This window comes from Heteronotia binoei, chromosome 1, assembly GCF_032191835.1.
Source record: "Heteronotia binoei isolate CCM8104 ecotype False Entrance Well chromosome 1, APGP_CSIRO_Hbin_v1, whole genome shotgun sequence".
Classification (NCBI taxonomy): domain Eukaryota; kingdom Metazoa; phylum Chordata; class Lepidosauria; order Squamata; family Gekkonidae; genus Heteronotia; species Heteronotia binoei.
Genome location: NC_083223.1, coordinates 245517968 through 245536475, shown reverse-complemented (window position 1 = coordinate 245536475; position 18508 = coordinate 245517968). Strand labels below are relative to the sequence as shown.

The following is an 18508-nucleotide window of genomic DNA, read 5'->3' as shown; positions in this document are numbered from 1 at the left end:
GCCCTCACAGTGATGCAGTTCCACGCCTGGGCTTTGCATTCACGCCTTGTTCACTTAATTTCATGCTTAATTTCACTGCTCAAGAAGATTAGAGAGTCACTTTAAAAACAACAAAAGTTGGGTGGAGAACAGCAATTGCAGATGACAAACACAGATAAATTAACATGCATCCCCTTCCCCAATCTATTCTGTTGGCTCCTCAGGAGGCAGCAAAAATCAGACCAAGAAATGGGAAAATTGGTCAACCATTTTATTTGCTTCTTCTCCCGTGCAACACTTACAAACCACCCTTCCCTCAAGCATTCTTGCAATGAACACACAAGCAGGCAAGGAGATAGCCAGAATTAGACAAGGTGTAGATGTGCCCCCAGTCTCCAGCCTTCTATGCAACCCACCCAGGATCTACCCTGAGCTGCTGTGATCCATGTGAGTTAACCAGGACTTACTGCACCAAAAGTAGTTTTTTATATAAAGAGGCAGCTCCGGTTCCACCTGCCTGTTCTGTCCCTCACCCTGTCCCTCTCCCGCGACATGCCTGGAACCCTGCTTGGCGCAAGTGATGGACAGGAAGCAGGCTAACTTCTCTGGCTGCATCGGGTGATTTAAGAGAACGTACCTGGGGAAAGGGTTGTGCCCTACAGTTAATATTTCTGGAGGGTTGGCGAGAGTGGCTGCGATGCTGTTTGGGTTTTTTTTTGTCAATGCTCTGGAATGCTGTGGATTGCCCAAATTGGGATGTGGATCAGAGCACTTGCAAAACCAATTCAATTTACCTAACACCCCCCCTCCCTCCCCCCCCCCAAAGTTCTTGCATCCGGCCTCTGCCAGGCAAAAAAGAGAGAGGGGGCTGTTCTGTGGCTCATTGCAAAAAGGAGGCTGCTCATCCGTACATCGCCTGCATGAGCATTCAAGGGTAATAGAGAAGCCTCAGGCCCACCTTGTTCATCCCCACATGCCTCCCTGGAAGTAAACCCAAGCAGGTTTCCTGGAACAACTCCCACTCATACACCAGGCAAAGAAGAGATGCTGCTGCCAGGGAAGCAACTGGCCTTGCTACTCCTGCAGACGAGAAAATCATGGGGAACTGAGGTGCAGGTTCAGGAGGTGGGTGGGAGGGATCAGCAGCTCAGCATTGACCTGCAAAAAAGAGGCACGGCACACCGTAAGAGTTTGTTCTTCCCCGGCGCCTCCAAATAATTCACGGATCAGCATATGCCCAGTCTTAGGCGGAAGGTGAAACCAATTACTCAGGGGAGGGGTGGTGTGTGCGTAGAAACCTCCTATCTGGCAGCCTTGACCATGTGAGGGGACCAAGTCATCTGCAGGCTGTGGACACACAATGGGTCAACTACTATCATACTTAATGCCCCTGTTTCCCCAGATTTCCAAGCAATGTGGGAACATGGAAACATTCCTGACATCATAGAGCTAGAGAATGTACAGATGACAGATGACTGAATCTAAGTGGCCAGAGCCATCTCCTTCTGTCGAGCTGCTGTAATGAGTGTGGGTACAGCCATTACCAGATGAAATCCTTACTCATGATCTCACATGAGAAAGACGTCCACTACTAGATTAGAAGATACTGCATGCATTCTGTGAAAAGGCCACAGTTCACAGTTCATTGCTTTGTGATGTTTTTTCTTCTCCTGCAGAGACTATACGTGGCTCCCCACAAACACAGATATGCCCATCTGTCTGACTCAGCAAACCTCCAAGACCTGGTATCCTGCAAGTCTGCAGAATGGCCTTCAATGGATCTTCATAGCTAAGGATGGCTCAGCCTCCACCCCACCTGCTAGATGATTTTGGCCCTTCCACAGATTAATCTAAAGACTTCCAGGCAAAGATTGTGTCACTGTTTTGCCTACAAATGCTATATTTAGCATTAATGTAGAAGAAATGTAGGCTGCAAGTACCACGGAAAGGGTAGAGACCTGGGGACTGTGAGAGCTCTTCATGACTGGCAGCATCAGAGACCAGAGAGAGCTACAGATGATATACAGCCTTCTGGGAGTCCCTGCCCCTTGCTTTGGCTACTAGTGGCTCTTCTCCTCCTAAAACAGACAGCCCATTCTATGTAACTCCTTCCCCAGGAACCCATCCCTTTACTTACTGGAGAATGCAAATACTGATGGAGCAGCATCCGGAGTTCCACATTCTGCTTCTGCAGCCCATCGGTCTCCGTGATCAACTTGTCTCTCTGAGTCAGAACATAGCTGGACAGATGGGAGAAAAAGAATGGTCAAAAGAGCATTTGGCCTACCATTGGCAAGAGAAGTCCTTGGCTCTTGTAGTGATCCCGTGTCCTTAAAAAAACTTGAGACAGACCTACCAGACTGAGCCATGGAAAAGTCCTTCCTCACTAGCTCAAAAAGTGATCCAATTAAAAAGCCAAAGAAAAAAAAGACTTCTGGTCGCAAAGCAAAACCAATATGTGGGTACAAAAAAGCAGGTCCCTGGTAGGTTTTGATGGGATGCCTTTGCTTTTAAAGGAAACAAGTATTCTCCCATCTCACCACCAGAGGCCACTCTAGGCTAAGACATCTTGCACAAGGAGCCCTCTTGGCAGAAACCCACAATCTGAACCGCTGCCTTCCAGGTTCTGTTTCCACCTCACTGGCCCTGCAAAATACAGATGCAGGGACTTCCATCACTTACTCATATTTCTGCAGGGCTTCTATTAATGCATCCCACAGTTTCAGCTTGCCATCCGGGATGATGTGGGTCAATGCGTCCCAATACTCTGAGTCCTTGGAGGTGTCCCGCTCTTCATGAATTTGCTTCAAGCTTGGGTGCTTCCCCCTAGAGGCAAGGGGGAGGGGCTGACTGGGCTGGAAGTCAAAAGAGTCAGCTGGATCCAAGTCATCTTCCGGTTGTGACAGGGGCCGGGCTGCACGTCTCACTATAGGGCATCCAGGACCTCATCTACCTATACACACCATTTTTAGCCCACCCTTTCTCCAAAGAGCTCAGTGCAGCATACATTGTTGATCCTCACAACAACCCTACAAGGTAGGTTAGGCTGACTGGCCCAAGTTTGCCCAATAAGCTTGGAGTGGGGATTTGAACCCAGGTTTCTCCAGTCTTAGTCCTACAGTCTGGCTCTCCAGGCTAATCCCATCACCCTTGGTAGCTGCTAGCAAGCGCAAAAGTTGGTTCACATTACCAAAACTAAACCACTAGACTGCCATTTGTCTGTGTATCAACAGCAGACGCTCACTCCTTGCAAGAAAACTTTTGAAATGCAGCTCAGGATGTGAGCCACAATCTCAATGGTCACAGAACTGGCCAGCAAAGGAAAATATGGTGCCTGCTTCTCAGCTTGGCATTGCATCAAAATGAGCTCCTCCTTTATTTATCCAACTTTTATAATGCCCTTCTTCTAAGGAACTCCTAGTGGTTTGTGTTTTCCCTGTTTTTTTTCACAACACCCCTGGGACATGTGGTGAAGGAAAGTAGTGTCCACTTCGACCTGCTCCCCAGGGACTCGAGTCAGCAGCACAACCAAGACTTGCTCCTTCCTTCCATTCTGCTCCATGTCCTGCCCTTCTGGCAAATTCCATTCCCTCCCCTCAGCACCCCAAACTTTCAGTCCTACCTTGGCTCCTTGAATTCCCACACAAAAGCCCTGAGGGCCTTTAGGATGTCATTGGGGTGCATGCGTATTGTGGAGGGATCTATGGCTGAGACCACAAGACCCTTGGCCTCCTCTCGTGTAACAAAAGAGGCCTCTTCTTCACTGGTTGCTGTCCCATCTTGAGGTGCTTCTTCAGAAGCTGTGTCCACCTTCACTTCTGTCTCCTACATGACAATGAGAATTCCCTCAGAGACCTCCAGGCAGTCAGGAGGGTTTGTCCAGATTTACAAGGGAAGATTGGGCCAACATTTACTGGCAAACAACAGCCTCAGGGAGAAACTTGTAAAGAATTAAAATGAATGAAAGCTTGGTGAAAATGTTAACAATACATAAATTTTATCAGTGTTGGGACAAAGTACAACTTGCATTGTCACAACTGGTAGCAGGCAAACCAGAGAGGAGCAATATTCTGATCGCTCCCTTTTCATGAATTTTCTGAGGGCCTTTATTTGCCTACAGGATGTTCGTGCAGGAGGACAGTTTGGGCAAGTTTTAAATACAATCTTCCCCACCAGACCCACATCATTACCTCAAGGGAGAGCATGCACTGAGCCTTGTACTTCATGAAGAAGTCCACCATGTAATACAAATCATCTTCATTATCAATTGATAGGGCCTGGGGAGAAGCAGAGAAAGATTACAGGTCAGCAGGATCAGTGGCAAGTGCCCAGATGGTAGCGAATGTCAGTCCTCACACTGATGTGTGAGCTTCTTTATTGTTTCTTCCTGAGTGACTAAAGGCAGACAACTCAGACTTTCACTGGTGTCTATAGTCTGTTACCAAAGCCTCTGCTCAAGCACATCTCTTAACTGTTCTCTGTTTTCCATGGTGATTTATGCAACCTCATATAGCGAGGTGGTATCTAACAGACTGTGTGTACCAGTGAAATTTCCAGCTCTTTTCCCACATCAGGAAGCTCCGTGGACAGAAAATGGAAAGCGTACTGCAGTGTAATTTTTCTGAAAACCCAACTCTGATCTTCCAGACAGCCACAGCTTTGCTAGCAGGGGAGAGGCAAACTAAACACCAGCCAAAGTCAAAGAGGGGTCCTGGGCACATACATACAAGCAGAAGGTCAGAGTGCCTGTTGCTATGATGGATGGGGAGGTGTGGGGGAGAGGCTTGCATGTTGTTAGGAACTTTGCATTCAGAGATGCTCACCACTGTCGATTGAGAGACACCTTTACAGTGGAAGCCAAACCTGACCCCTTGCTCTTGGCCCTTTACCCAACTATGCCCGAAGCTGCAGCCTGGAATGGGAACCAGACAGCCCTTACCTCCATAGCTCTCCATTTGGTTCCATCTCTCAGTTTCATTAGAGCATTTTGTCCCTTTAGCCCCCACCTGCTACATGGGCCCCACTTTTTAGCTTTTACTACTCAAGCCTGTCTTTCTGCTTGGTGTAGCCAGTTTGGTGTAGTGGTTAAGTGTGTGGACTCTTATCTGAGAAAACCAGGTTTGATTCCCCACTCCTCCACTTGCACCTGCTGGCATGGCCTTGAGTCAGCCATAGCGATGGCAGAGGTTGACCTTGAAAGGACAGCTGCTGTGAGAGTCCTCTCAGCCCCACCCATCTCAAAGGGTGTTTGTTGAGGGGGAGAAAAAGAGATTGTGAGCTGCTCTGAGACTCTGATTCAGGGTGGAGGGCAGGATATAAATCCAATGTCTTGTCTTCTTCTCTCTCCTTATCTCTTCCCCACGCCTCCCCCGTCTGTCTTCCTTTCCTTTAAAATAAACCACAAATAGGCTTCATAGCCCTGGCAAGTCTGATCTTATCAGATCTCGAAAGCGAAGCAGGGCTGACCCTGGCAAGTACCTGGAAGGGAGTCCTCCAAGGAATACCAGGGGCTGGGAGATGGGCAGGCATATCTCTGAAATGTCCAAGTCCCACTAGGGGTCGCCAGAAATCAACCATGCCTTCCAAGCATGCACATACATACACGCACGATGTTTTTTTTTTAAAAAAAATGAAACTAATAATAAGACAAAAATCTTCCTGTGATTTGTTGGAGACTGAGGTCTTCATAAGTGACATAAGCCAGGGCAACCATCCATTATAGTTTTACTCTGTAGAAATAGAGTGTAGCTCAGAGGACTGAAAGGGTCTTGCTTGGAATTGTAGAGAGACCCAGCCCCTTCAGGCAAGACAGCCAGAGTCAAGTCAGGCAATCCCCAGCAAAACTCAACCCATCAGCTTCCCTGGGGATACTCCTGACAGCCCCAGGTTCTCCACCTTGGACAGAGACCCTTCCATCAAAATCTATCCTTGCATCCATAACCTTCCCATTACAGTAGAAAAGAGCAAGAGCCCAGTGGCACCTTAAAGACTAACAAAATTTGTGGCAGATTTCATGAGTCACTGCTCACTTCTTCAGATACAGTGTGCTCTTTTCTACTGTCAGTCGTCAAAAATTTACTGTGTATAGCCATTGGGCATTACAAAACAGAACCTGAACAACAAAACACCTTAAAAGTTCCCCAGAAAGGTTAACCTCAAGAAGTTACAGCATTTAATATTACTCTTGCTCTTATCTTCTCTGCTGCAAGGGCAAAGAGACTCTATAGGACACATGAGCATCATTGTCAGATAACAGAAATATAATCTTTTCAGTTTCTGAACGTGCTTTTAAGGAGGCTAGTACTCCAGACAGAAATTTACAGAGTGGACAGGACAGAATATAATGGGGGAGGTTCTCTATCATAGGTGAACCACAAATGCAAAACATTGTTCTGTTGGGATGTGGGAATACTGACCAGTTAACAGAGTTGTTTGCATAGTCTGAAAGCGGAGAGCTGTGAAGGATGATCTGAGATTAAATCTGGATAAACCAGGTATGGGGATCTCTGATGATCAGATCTGATTAGTCTGAACTAGGGGGCTACTTTAAATTTTAGGATTACAGAACAATCTAGCAATGCATCTGAAAAAAATATCCAATCCCTAAATTGAGAATTGTCATTTTGGGCCCCTGGGAGATCATCAGGAATAGAATAACTTTGGATAATGTTGTTGAGGTATCTAGAATGCCTGTGATCTTTCAATAGCAGAAAATTAAGTGAACGGTAATTAAAGGAAGCATGGTGAGAGGATTTACTTTTTCCCCAATGTTTTTTTATTTTTCCCCAATGTTTTATTATAACTAAGTGTACCCGTGCTCTTATGGAAGGGAGTCCTGTTTCAGCCCTCATCAGGGCAGCAAGAGAGCCCCTAGGAAGAGCAAGAATTCGTTTTAGGAATTGATTCTGGACTACCTCCAGACTAGATAAAGCATTCTCGTTCCACCCCCATATTTCAGCACCGTACAAAAGATGTGGTAGAACCTTACTCTTAAATAATTTTAGTGCCGGATCTATCAAGCGTCCACTCTTTGTATGAAAAAAGTGGAGAATTGACCCAGCAATCCTCAGTGCTGAGGATTTTACCGATGCCAGGTGTGCGCTTTTCTACTGCTACAGACAGACTAGCACAGTTACCCTTCTTGATCTTCCCATCTCAGAATCAGAACTCACTGAGAAAATGGAGTCCAGTCTCATGAGGGTGCGGTCATGCTTCTCTAGAGGCTGGAGGAGCCCCCGCAGCTTGCTCTCAATCACAAAGCCCTGGAAAGACAAGGAGAAAAGAGTATTCCCCAGGGTTCTTGGCAGAAAACAGTAGGTGGCTGATGCTGTACTAATGCCTTCAGCCTGGGATTAGATGCGAGGGGGGGGCCACGAAACAACAGCAAAGCAAGGCTTCAGACCCAGAAAGTAACATGACAAATGGCTCCCAGGTCTTCAACCCACCGACTCATCACACAGGAGCTCCAATACGTGCTTGACTGTTGCTTGTGAGATGGACCAGAGATACGGGAGTTCTGTCTCGGATTCGACAGGCCCCTTGTCACCCTCCTCAGGGGCCACTTCCTTCTCTTCTGGAGCACCGCTTTCTGACTGGGTGGTAGACTCTCGTTTTACTTTGCTCGCTACAGTAAAGAGCAGTGAGGCAAAGGCATTGCAAAGAAAGCTTGAGACCAACACTGATAAGAATTTCTGCTTGGAAGGCATGTACCCTTACACACCCTCTCTACAAACAAAAACAACAGCAAAGGACATTCACAAAGAGAAGAACGTTGCCATGTGGAAGAATTCTGCGGGTTATGTACAGGTGAGTATGCAATTTGATACTTCGTGGACCACAGACATGCTTGAAAAGATGGGGCCAAAACCTCAGGACGGAAAGAGAGGTTGAGGAGACCTCATGGGAAAGAGAAGGGGCTTCAGTGCTGCAAAGGGCTCTTTGCCCTTTCCTATATTTAGCAGCAGAAACTGTGCATATATGTACATCTGCACAGTGCAGATAAGTTTCTCCTGCAGAAAAATGTGGATTGTTTGACAGGAGAATTCAGCCTCTCAGGGAATCTCCACTTTTGTATCTTTTGGACAAAAGACAAATTCTGTCCTTCATTTCCAAGAAAAGATCTCATGGCTCTTTGCCTTCCTTTGTGACTCCTCCAATGAAAACCTGAGATCATGGAATCAGAGTTCTTCAAATATTAAGCAAACTACTTCAGCTGACATCGTGTACTATATGGTTAGACTAAGTGTCAGACTAGGAATCTCAGATCAGAGGGTGACCCGAGGTAAACTATTCTCTGTTAGCATAACCTACCTCAAAAGGTAGTTGTGAGGACTAAATTCAGTGGTGGGGCACTCAATTTACCACTCAAAGCTCCTCGTGGAAGGATGGCATAAAAATGAATAAATGTAACAAGAGGGGGAAATATATACTGCCCCACGATTACACATTTATTGTGTTAGTGGAATCTTAGCTGCAATCCAAAACACATTTACAAGTGAGCAAGTCCCATTAAAGCCAATGGAACTTACTTTTGAGTAAGCATACTAAGGCTTGTACTACATGTCTCCTCTTTGCAGGATCTGCAGCAAAGTCTTCAGTAGAGAACACCCCCCACCCCCAGGCTAGGTGAAGGACCTGGAGGAAAACTATGCTTACATTCCATCATGATAACCTCCCGGGCCAGCTCAGTGGCCGACTTCTTCTTCTTGTGATGTGTGATGGGCCCCACATTATGCAGAAACCAGCTGTCCGGCTCTGTCCAGGGTAGCCCCAACTGCTGGATGTTGATGACCCGGTCAGCATCAAGGGCTTTGCGGATCAGCCCCTTGGCCTCCTCCTCATTCATCAGCCACACCTCCAAAAAGTGCTCAGCGTCCACGGTGGCAAAGTGTCTGCGTAAAAAGAACAGGCAGGCAGCTTCCTTCATTCAGCTGGAAGCAAGGCCACAGATGGCGGCCAGCTGTCCCTACGAACTGCTGAGGCTGAGCCCTGGAAGCTGCTTGTGGTGTCAGAATACAATCAGGTGTCCACGGGTTGGATCCAACCAACTTTTTCCACTGGAGAAAAAGGAAGGAGAAAGTCCCCTTTGGCCATCAAAAAGGCTATGCTGGAGCCCTTGGAGACAAAAGAGATGTGCAGATGGGGCTGGGATAAGGAGGGGAATTAGGCAATTGACTGAAAATGCTGGCTGGATCCCACCCTAGTGTGTCTGCACCACTTCCTCCTGCCAAAGTATTCCTTCCATCCCTGCCACCAAGCAGGCCATCGCACCTCATGGTCCTCTGCAGGTCCTTATATTGCTCTACAATGCGCTTGTAGTCAGCCGTCAGCGTTTGGTTCTCCTCACGGTACTGCTTGATCTGCTTGGCCAGTTTCTGGCGCAAGTTGTTGAGCACATCATGCAACCTGAAAGAGGATAAGTGGAGCTATAGTGGCAAAGGTGGAAAAGGGAAAGTGGCCAAGCGAACCAGCACTTGAGGGTGGCTAGAGCTAGAAAGGGAGCGTTGGAAAGAGCCAGACTCCCACTCTACCTGAGACAACCCCAGGTGCTCAGTCCTGCCATCCTCAGGAAAAGGATGCAAGTTCAACCCAGCCAGGCAATTAATCATGTAACATCCAGCATCTCAGCAAAGGCTCCCTCTCTGCCCCTGGACAGTTATAAGGCCTGCAGTCCTTAGGGGTGAATGGAACGCACAACCTGATCACCCAATTGCCTGCCATCAGAGGTGTGATCGGCCACAGCTTCCCAGGGCATGAACACCATAGCCACAATCCAGGACATCGTCTCTCCAGGACAGTGACCCCAAAAGGGAGCACAGAGGCAACTGGGGGTGGCAGGTATCCTGCTCCTTTACCGATTGAGCTTCCGCTTTTGTTGAGATTTGATAATGGTATTCTCCTCATCTCGCTTCTTCAGCACCTGGAAGTTGTACTCCAGCTTCTCTTGGTTCAGCTGGTATGTGGCTTTCATTTGCTGGAGTTGTTGCTCTAGGATCTGGCATTCCAAAAGAAAAGACTCACTAAGCTGCTATCAGGACATAACATTCACCACTGATCTTGATCACAATGATCCCAATTTTCCCCCCAGCAAAAATAGGAGTCACCAAAAATGGAAGTTAAAGAGGAAACCTATTCCACAGATTTACAGCAAGATGTGGTGATGTCCCCTGATGAAAAGATGCAGTGAGATCAAAACCTGGTCAAAACCTAGGGGAATAAGCTGGGAAGGTGAGAAAAGGAACTTTTAAAAAAGAGGTAATAGGCTGGATACGATTCACGTTATGATCCAATGCTGAAGTTCTATGAAAAGCACCAGATGAGAATCAAAACATCAATCTTAGAGGTTCCATTCCTGCTACTCGTTCCAGTGTCAAGTAATGATTCAAGGGATCTACAATTCCTCTGGACCACCAAGAAACTATTTCTGACTACCAGACTTCACTGCAAGCCTACTACTTCCTGAGAACTGTTAGCAAGCCATCCTATCAAATGAATTACAGAGCCTTCAAGGAAGATTTCCTGCAGAAGTGGCACAACCACCTTCACATCATCCTTGGGACAGTGCTCCCACAGCACTCAGAGAACCAGTGCATGAGTCCCCAGGGGCCATTTTCCTGTCATACCTGCACATCATGCTCCAACTTGATCTTGATAACATTGTATTCCTCGGCATCTTGTATCCGCAGCCGATTCAACTCCCACTCATATTCTTCCACCTTCTTCAGGCGGGCTGTCATAAACTCCAACTAGGCCAAAAAAAAGAAGGCACACAAAGGTCAGGGCCCTGACTGGATGAGGGGCCTGCCCAAGCCCAGTTGCTTTACCCTCATCAAATTAAGGCAGAAATTTGATCCTGGCTACATGCATCAGTCCCAGATCGCCCACCCCTCCCACTAGCCAGCTTAAAAAAAATCTGAAAAAGGAAACAGAAAGCACATACGTATTATACATATTATACGTATTATTATTGTATAAACACATATAATTCTAAACACATATAATTCTGACTCTTCTTGCCAAAAGTCTTGTCCTTCAGCGCTAATCAGGGATGCACACACTCTCAGAAAGCTTCTTTCAGACAGGGGAACAAGCAGTTTACCTTCCCCTTACCTCTTGCTGGTTGAGGGCTTGCATAGCTTGCTCCCATTTCTTCTTGTTGCTTGACAGTTGTTCACGCCGCTCCAGTTCAAAGGCCTTCTGCAAATGAGGGAGGGAAAGTGCAGCATAGTTCAAGCTGAGGATCCATTTGCAATGCCACAGCTTAGTTCTACAGCAGAATTAAACACCCGAACCATATACTGGGTGCAGACTGCTCATTTATCAAGGTCAGCATTGTCTACTGGGATTGGCAGAGTCTCTGGCTGAGGTATTTCCTATCACATGCTTTCTAGTCTTTTTCACTGGAGATGCCGGGGGCTGAACCTGGAACCTTAAGCATGCCAGGGATTTTATACTGTCATCCATTTATGGCAGGGGCCTGCCTTTCTCTTTGTTTTATGGGTATGTTGCTCTGTAAAAAGCCACTACTCTAAAGTCAATATCTGACATTAGCATTGACGCAATATTTAACCCTGGCCCTGACTTCTCATTTTAGACATGAAGCCCCAAGGGACAGGCATCCCACTTCTCCCTTTCTTCATGGGTGCTCTGCCTTCTCCCTCTGACAAAAAGTTTTCTAAACTGTGACTGTCCCCAGGTTTGCTGCCTTGAATGGAAATCTGGCCTATGCTGGCAAAAGAAATATTAGATGTCCAGTGTGCCAAGAGTAGCCCGCTGGAGCCCCAGTTGACCCCTGGAATATAGAGATGACCCAGGCAATGGGCATAATCCTTCTAAAAGGCCATCTCTCAGTGACTGCAGCCACAGAGCAAGCCCTCCCAGTGGGAGGGAGCACCCAAGATCTGGGACTCCAGGGGTGCTCACTTTATGTCCCCTCTCCTCTTTTCTCCTTTTGGTGCTGACTTCAATCTTTTTATTCGGGCAAGACACAATGCTACTTTTCTTCGGCTGTTGAAATGATTTACTTGACAGTATTTTTCTTCCACAAAGAAGGGGGAAGTATCCAAACAATTCAGTGATGTGCACAAAACTTTAACAGCAGTATTTTAATATGTCACAGACAGGAAACAGATCTGCACATACAATAAACTCAAACCCAACACCAAGTAACACCAAACACAATGCCAGACACAATGCTTTCAGGCACTAAAGTTCATGACCCTGAACTTTCGGATAAATAATTAAGATTCTGCATGATAGGAAAGGTGTCTGCTCTTACATGCCAGCTGGATCAGATTCTACAAGAAGAGAAGTTGGTTTTGCCCTTCACTACTCAAAGGAGTCGAGTGGCTTACAAACACCTTCCTCTCCTCACAACAGAAACCTTGTGAGGTAGGTGGGGCTGAGAGACTCTGAGAGAACTGTGACTGACCCAAGGTCACCCAGCAGGTTTCAGAGGGGAGGGAGGGAAGCTCCACCAGTACCTCAATCTGCAAGAGTTCTCGACGGTAGTTTCTCATAACATTCTTGATCTGCTCCTCCATTCGCTCCAGCAGAAGGTTAATATCATCTGACTGCTTCTTGAGGTCCTTCACATATTGGTCATCTTTGCTCTTCAGCTCCTGGAAGGCAAAAGCCAGCATCAATTCACACATTACTCTTGAACACAGCTGCACCCTTGTCAGCTTCTTATCAACCATCTGAATTTTTCCAGTCTGCATAAATCTGATGCTGGAACAAGCCCGTTTTTAGGGTTTTGGCTTGGTTGTGCAAGTAGCCCCTGTGACGGACTCAAGAACTCAGCCTGAGTAGCTGAGGAACAGGCTTGCAGCGATCGGCTGGAACGTTGCCCGAGCAATGAAAAAGTATCCATTTGAGGCTTGCTTAGGAGAAAAACACCTCAGGATTTTACTCTGAGCCAGAGAGTCTTCGGAGATGCATCAGTATGCGAGTCCTGGAAGATAGCTAGTGTGAGAGGGTCTGTGAGGGAGAATATACTAACACCAGTCAGGAGTTCTCTATTTGTGTGTGAAAAAAGTGATTGTGGTTTGTTATTTTTATGATTTGGCACTGCCGAAGCCTAGGGATAAACATCTGAAGTAACAGCATTCTGAGTGCCCAGAAGGCACAGCCAGCCTGAAGTAGAATCTAGTAGGATTCTGAAGCCTGCTGCTTTATTGTTTATTTTAAAGATCTTCACATTTGGTGAAACAATTTTTTTAATATTTTTATACCTCAGAACTATTTTTGAGGAGAAATTCCTGTCAGAAATGGCACCACCACAAAAGGCGGGAAAAGCAAAGGGAGATTACGGCCAGCCTGATGAGGCAGCTACTGGGGAGAACCCCAGTCAGGATTTAGAAAAATGAGAATACAGAACGAAAGAGCCAGAATTGAAGCCAGAATTGAAGCATCTGAGAAAGAGTCTGAGAGAATGGCGAGATTAGAGAGAGAGAAGGCGGAGAGAATGGAGAGATTAGAGAGGGAAAAACTTGAAGCAGAGAGAGAAAAGGCAGAAAGAGAATATCAGTTACAAATGGCCAAAATGCAAGCAGAGAAAGGGAAGAAAGAGCGAGAGAAAGGGAAGAAAGAGAGAGGGAAAGGCAGAGAGAACAAGAAAAACAGCGATATACACTCAAAAGCAAAGAATTCCAAGTGAGGGCAGAATTCCCCAGTCCTCACAGGGACAGGCCTCCTGTAGAACAGAAAAAGTTTCCCAAGTACAATAAGGGAGAAGATGCGTAAGCATTCTTTTTTAGCTTTGAGAGGACATGCCATGACTTGCGCATTGCTGATGGGGACAGGATGCTTTATTTGCGCCCTCAGATCTGTGGTGGCCTGAGTGAGATATACTCAGAGATGAGGGACGATGAGACTTCAAATTATGACCTGTTCAAGGAAAGGGTCAGGGTCAGATTTGGCTTCACGGCAGAGCAAAGCAGAAAAACCTTCCGTGAAATCAAAAGGAAGTCTGGGGAGACATATTCCCAGATGGGGTGCAGGCTGGAGAGAGCCCTCAACAGGTTGATAGAAGGCAGCAAAGTCACCACCTTTGAGGAGCTAAGAAACCTGATAGGGCTGGAGCAATTTTACAGCCTGATCCCTCCTCAGGTCAAATGGGTCCTCAGGGACAAAAAGTTAAAAACTGTGGAGGAGGCAGCCACCATCCTCAATGAGATAGAGGGAGACTTGGGTATGTCTATGTGGGTGGCACCAGCAAAGAAACCCAGGGAGTGGGCTCCCTCAGAAAAATCTAGGCCTGACAACAACAACCCTGTCAGGCAGGCCAGTCCTCCACAAGTCAGAAGGGGGACGTGAACTATTTAATCGCCATTAGATAAGTTTTGAATTGTTTCTGTTCATTTTAAAATCTCTTTTAAGGTTTTGACTGATCACCACCTTAGAGACCCTGATCAGGGTGGGAAGGTGGCACAAAAATGTTATAAATAAATACATGTATCAGGCACTCAATCGTTTGGGTTAAATCACTGTAAGCTGAGAGACCTCTGCAAAAGTCCCACATGTGTAAAATCCAAGTGGACATACGGACATACTGACTAGAACAGCACGTGCTGTAAAATTACACAGAGATTTGCTGATCTAAAACACTATTCTCTGGCAACGTTTCCCTTAATCTTTTCTCTAAGCAAAACACATTTCTTGGTTCCCTTTCCCCTCACTGGGCTACTGTTCTCAGTCATATGATGAGCTGCTCTGGCCCCTCCTCCTCACCTGCTGCAGCTCACTGATGAGCTTGTTTTTCTCCTCAATCAGGAGTGCACAATGCTGCTGCTGCAGGTTAAGCACGTCCCACAAGTCTTGGGGGATGGTCTTCTCCTTGGCAGTGCCCCACTTGGAGGTGATCTCATCAAACTTGTCCTGGTTGGCTTTGGCTTCATTTTCCAGCTTCTCGAGCCTGCAAGCAGCCGTCAGTATGAAACCCTTACAGTGAGTTTAAAACAGCGCTCTCGCTCAGAATGGCATAAAGCCATTGTGAACTGCTGGGGAGTGTGACAAGCAAATGATGAGCAAAGATCTCAGCCTTTGCTTTCAGTTACCTTACCAAGGACCAAGGGTATTAGTATGCCAGACATGCTACCAGTGCAAATGGCAGACCTGAGCTTAGCAAGATCAGCCGAAATGGCACATTGCTCAATCTATGCCACACTGGTTGGTACTGCCTCTTCGCAGTATCTTTTCCTTAACGTTTATTCTAGCATAACAGCACTAAACCAGCCAATGTAATGAAGGTACAATTCCACAAATACTCTATGAGGCAGTGCAATCCACAAGTTGGGGTGTCTCATCAGAATGAGAATGGATCTTCAGAAAATGCAGTCAATACAGAAATATAATGTAGGGAAACTGCACGTGACCATGCACAGTGCTCTGTCACACCTTAATTAGCACACACCTTTCAGGCAGACTCTCCCATGTTCACCTGTTGCCATCTTCTGTTAAAGGGATCTCAAGTAGCAGGACCAGGAAAGAGTCTTAAATTTTAAGGCTCTGAAGAGCTGCTGCCAGTTAGAGGAGATAGCATGGGATTACATGGACAGCTAAACTGATAAAGCAGGCTCACATGCTGAGAGCTGGGATTCATCCCTTCAAACCGGAATATTAAAACAGGACACTGATGTCATTTTCCTTCCCTTTGTTTAAATGCAATATCCCACAGACTTGTCAAAGAAGGCACATAATTCTGGACATTCAGGCTTACTGCTTACCTCTGCCGACTCAGTTCCTCTTCCTCTGACCTCCTCTGCGCCTCCCGAGCATCTGCTGCCACCTGGATGTTTGTCACCAGTTGTGTGCCATCGAGCAGTAGTTTGGCCAGTCTCTGAACACACATGGAGGATCAAGAGAACAACCAAGGCACACAGTAGCAATCAGAACACTGTGCATAATCAAGCCATATAACACTAAATGCCAAATGTATACTGTTATTTACACTCTCCAAAGCGTATACATCCAAATACCATGTCCATACATAAGTAGCTCCTTAAAGCCAAAAGTCCTGGACACAAGAGTGCCCAAAAACATCAAATAAGCAATAATTCATGTGGCAAATTCCAAAGATACTCCACAGTTCCAAACAAGATCCTGGTGGAGTTTCTTGTTTTTGTAATCAAACTTTCTCATTGGAGAATCACTGCTGTGTATCAGGCAGAAACTGGACTTCCAAAGCCAAACACTGGTGTAATTGAACACAGAGCATTGATAATGAATGGAAGCCACATTATCAAAAGGCTCATTAGTTGGTGGAAGAGTAAGAAAGATTATCAGACCTCCATGTTTAATGACACCAGTGTTTACCTTTGGAAGTCCAGCTTATGCCTGATATACAGCAGTGATTCAAAGAACTATCTTTACTGCTTTTCATGCAAGGCAAAGTGACACAGAAGTTCTGAATGTGGAACACTGGTGGTGGCTGTGATTGCTGAATATTGCAGCTGGCCCAGGGGGAATTCAGTCTCTAATATCTGTTCCAGATCTTGTGCTCAAAGACAGAATCGACTGCTTAGTCCTAACCTGTCTGCTCTCTTCTATTTGTTTGTAGCTCCGGCTCTTTTCTTCCTCCACAAGCTTCTTTAGATCTGGATCTTCTCCAAGAGCCTCTCTGGGGAAGGGAAACATGCAAAAACTCAATACACCCACTCTGTAAGATACTAGAAATATGTCTAGGTATTCCCAGAATCAATACAACAACACAGATATTGCCTCAGAAATAAGATGTGGACAGAGATATGGCTTCAAAAGAAGTAGGCTTCCTGTAGTTTAGATTTCAGCTTCTGATCAAATGAAACAATGAACAAAAACAAGTAAAAAGTCAACATGTGTTTCACAAGCTGAGGAGAAAGGACTATCAAATCCATCAGCCATCCACACTGAAGTCACAAGTCATCTGGCCAGCAGGCATCCTTCACAACAAAAAATAATGGAATGCAACAGCTTGACCATGCCATCACATCGACTGCCTGGAAAAAGGGGGGAGTGAATCCTGGCAATTAAACAGCTAGTATGAATCCAAAGTAACATTTCCAGGCAGGGCCACACACAGCCAATTTGTATGGAGAAGGGGGGCAGTGACATCATGGCTAGGGACTCCAGTCCTGCTTGATTGGGAGGATCCAGCTCCAGGATGAAGAAACTGGTCATAAGAACATAAGAGAAGCCATGTTGGATCAGGCCAATGGCCCATCCAGTCCAACACTCTGTATCACACAGTGGCCAGAAATAAATAAATAAATAAATAAACACACACACACACTGTGGCTAATAGCTACTGATGGACCTCTGCTCCATATTTTTATCTAATCCCCTCTTGAAGCTGGCTATGCTTGTAGCCACCACCACCTCCCGTGGCAGTGAATTCCACATGTTAATCACCCTTTGGGTGAAGAAGTACCTCCTTTTATCCGTTCTAACCCAACTGCTCCGCAATTTCATTGAGTGACCATGAGTTTTTGTATTGTGAGAAAGGGAGAAAAGTACTTCTTTCTCTACCTTCTCCATCCCATGAATAATCTTGTAAACCTCTATCATGTCACCCCACAATCGATGTTTCTCCAAGCTAAAGAGCCCCAAGCGTTTTAACCTTTCTTCATAGGGAAAGTGTTCCAAAGCTGTAATCATTCTAGTCATCCCTGCAGTCCCCCAACCCTTTAAACACTGTGCTTGTGCTCCCCAGTGCTGCAACTAAATGGGGAAGTATTAACACAGGATTTCTTTTTCATGGTCCTGTTGCAGATAAAAAGCCTGTTCTCTTCTGTTTTTGTTTTGCTCCAAGAATCCTGGCTACAGTCCTGCTGGATATGGTCTGTCTGTCCTTAATGACCAGTAAGGGATGTAGGAGGGAAAGAGCTACCAGCTTGGGAAACTCCTGGAGAATGGGGGTGGTGCCTGGGAAAGGTGGGATTTGGAAAGGTCAGGGAGCTGGTGGAAAGGTTATGCCAGAGCGTCTGCCCTCTGAAGCTGCGGGGTCTTTCAGGCAACGGAAGTCTTGCCGGCGGGGGCGCTGTTCCAACGGATACACGGACCTGCGCTTGGCCTCTAGTCGGGCAGCGATACGGAGTCGGCGGGCGGCGATTCGCTCCTGCGGGTCATCAGAGTTCAAGTTGGGCACCCTGATGCGCGTGGTGCCGCCACCAACTACGCCACCGCCGGCGGCCCCCTCTGCATCTGGCTCGGCTTCAGCACCAGCTTCGGCCTCGGCGCCGCTCATCGCGACGATCCGCTCCACTACCGCGGGCCTCGCTGGCTGATGCCGCTGTTGCCGTGGCTACGCGACGAGGCGGTGCTAGGCTCGAATCCTTCTGCGCATGCCTGCTTGCCTCCGTTGCCGCAGCAACCACGTAGGGAAGCGCCGCGAGCCTGCCTTGCCTCATTCTGCGTATGCCCCATAAATCCTTTTGCCCAGCGAATGTATCAGCGCATCTGTTCCCCGATTATTCCGTCAGCGTGAAAACAGATTGATTTTGTAGGGATCTGATTCTGAACGATGGGGAAAAGGGAGATGAATTTATTTCGT

At 46.7% G+C, this 18508-nt stretch overlaps 1 protein-coding gene across 1 annotated transcript; it reads right to left on the bottom strand.

Moving 5' to 3' along the window:
- Positions 1 to 977: 977 nt before the first annotated feature.
- DRC1 (dynein regulatory complex subunit 1) lies at positions 978 to 18217 on the bottom strand. Its single transcript, XM_060250581.1, has 17 exons — positions 18018 to 18217; positions 16510 to 16597; positions 15705 to 15817; positions 14710 to 14893; positions 12462 to 12599; positions 11089 to 11175; positions 10602 to 10724; positions 9834 to 9973; positions 9250 to 9384; positions 8635 to 8870; positions 7425 to 7603; positions 7152 to 7241; positions 4170 to 4256; positions 3602 to 3804; positions 2662 to 2805; positions 2117 to 2219; positions 978 to 1137 (listed from the first exon to the last, which is right to left on the bottom strand). The coding sequence occupies exons 1-17, from the start codon at positions 18200 to 18202 to the stop codon at positions 1075 to 1077; spliced, it is 2298 nt and encodes a 765-aa protein (XP_060106564.1). The 5' UTR covers positions 18203 to 18217; the 3' UTR covers positions 978 to 1074.
- Positions 18218 to 18508: the final 291 nt, after the last annotated feature.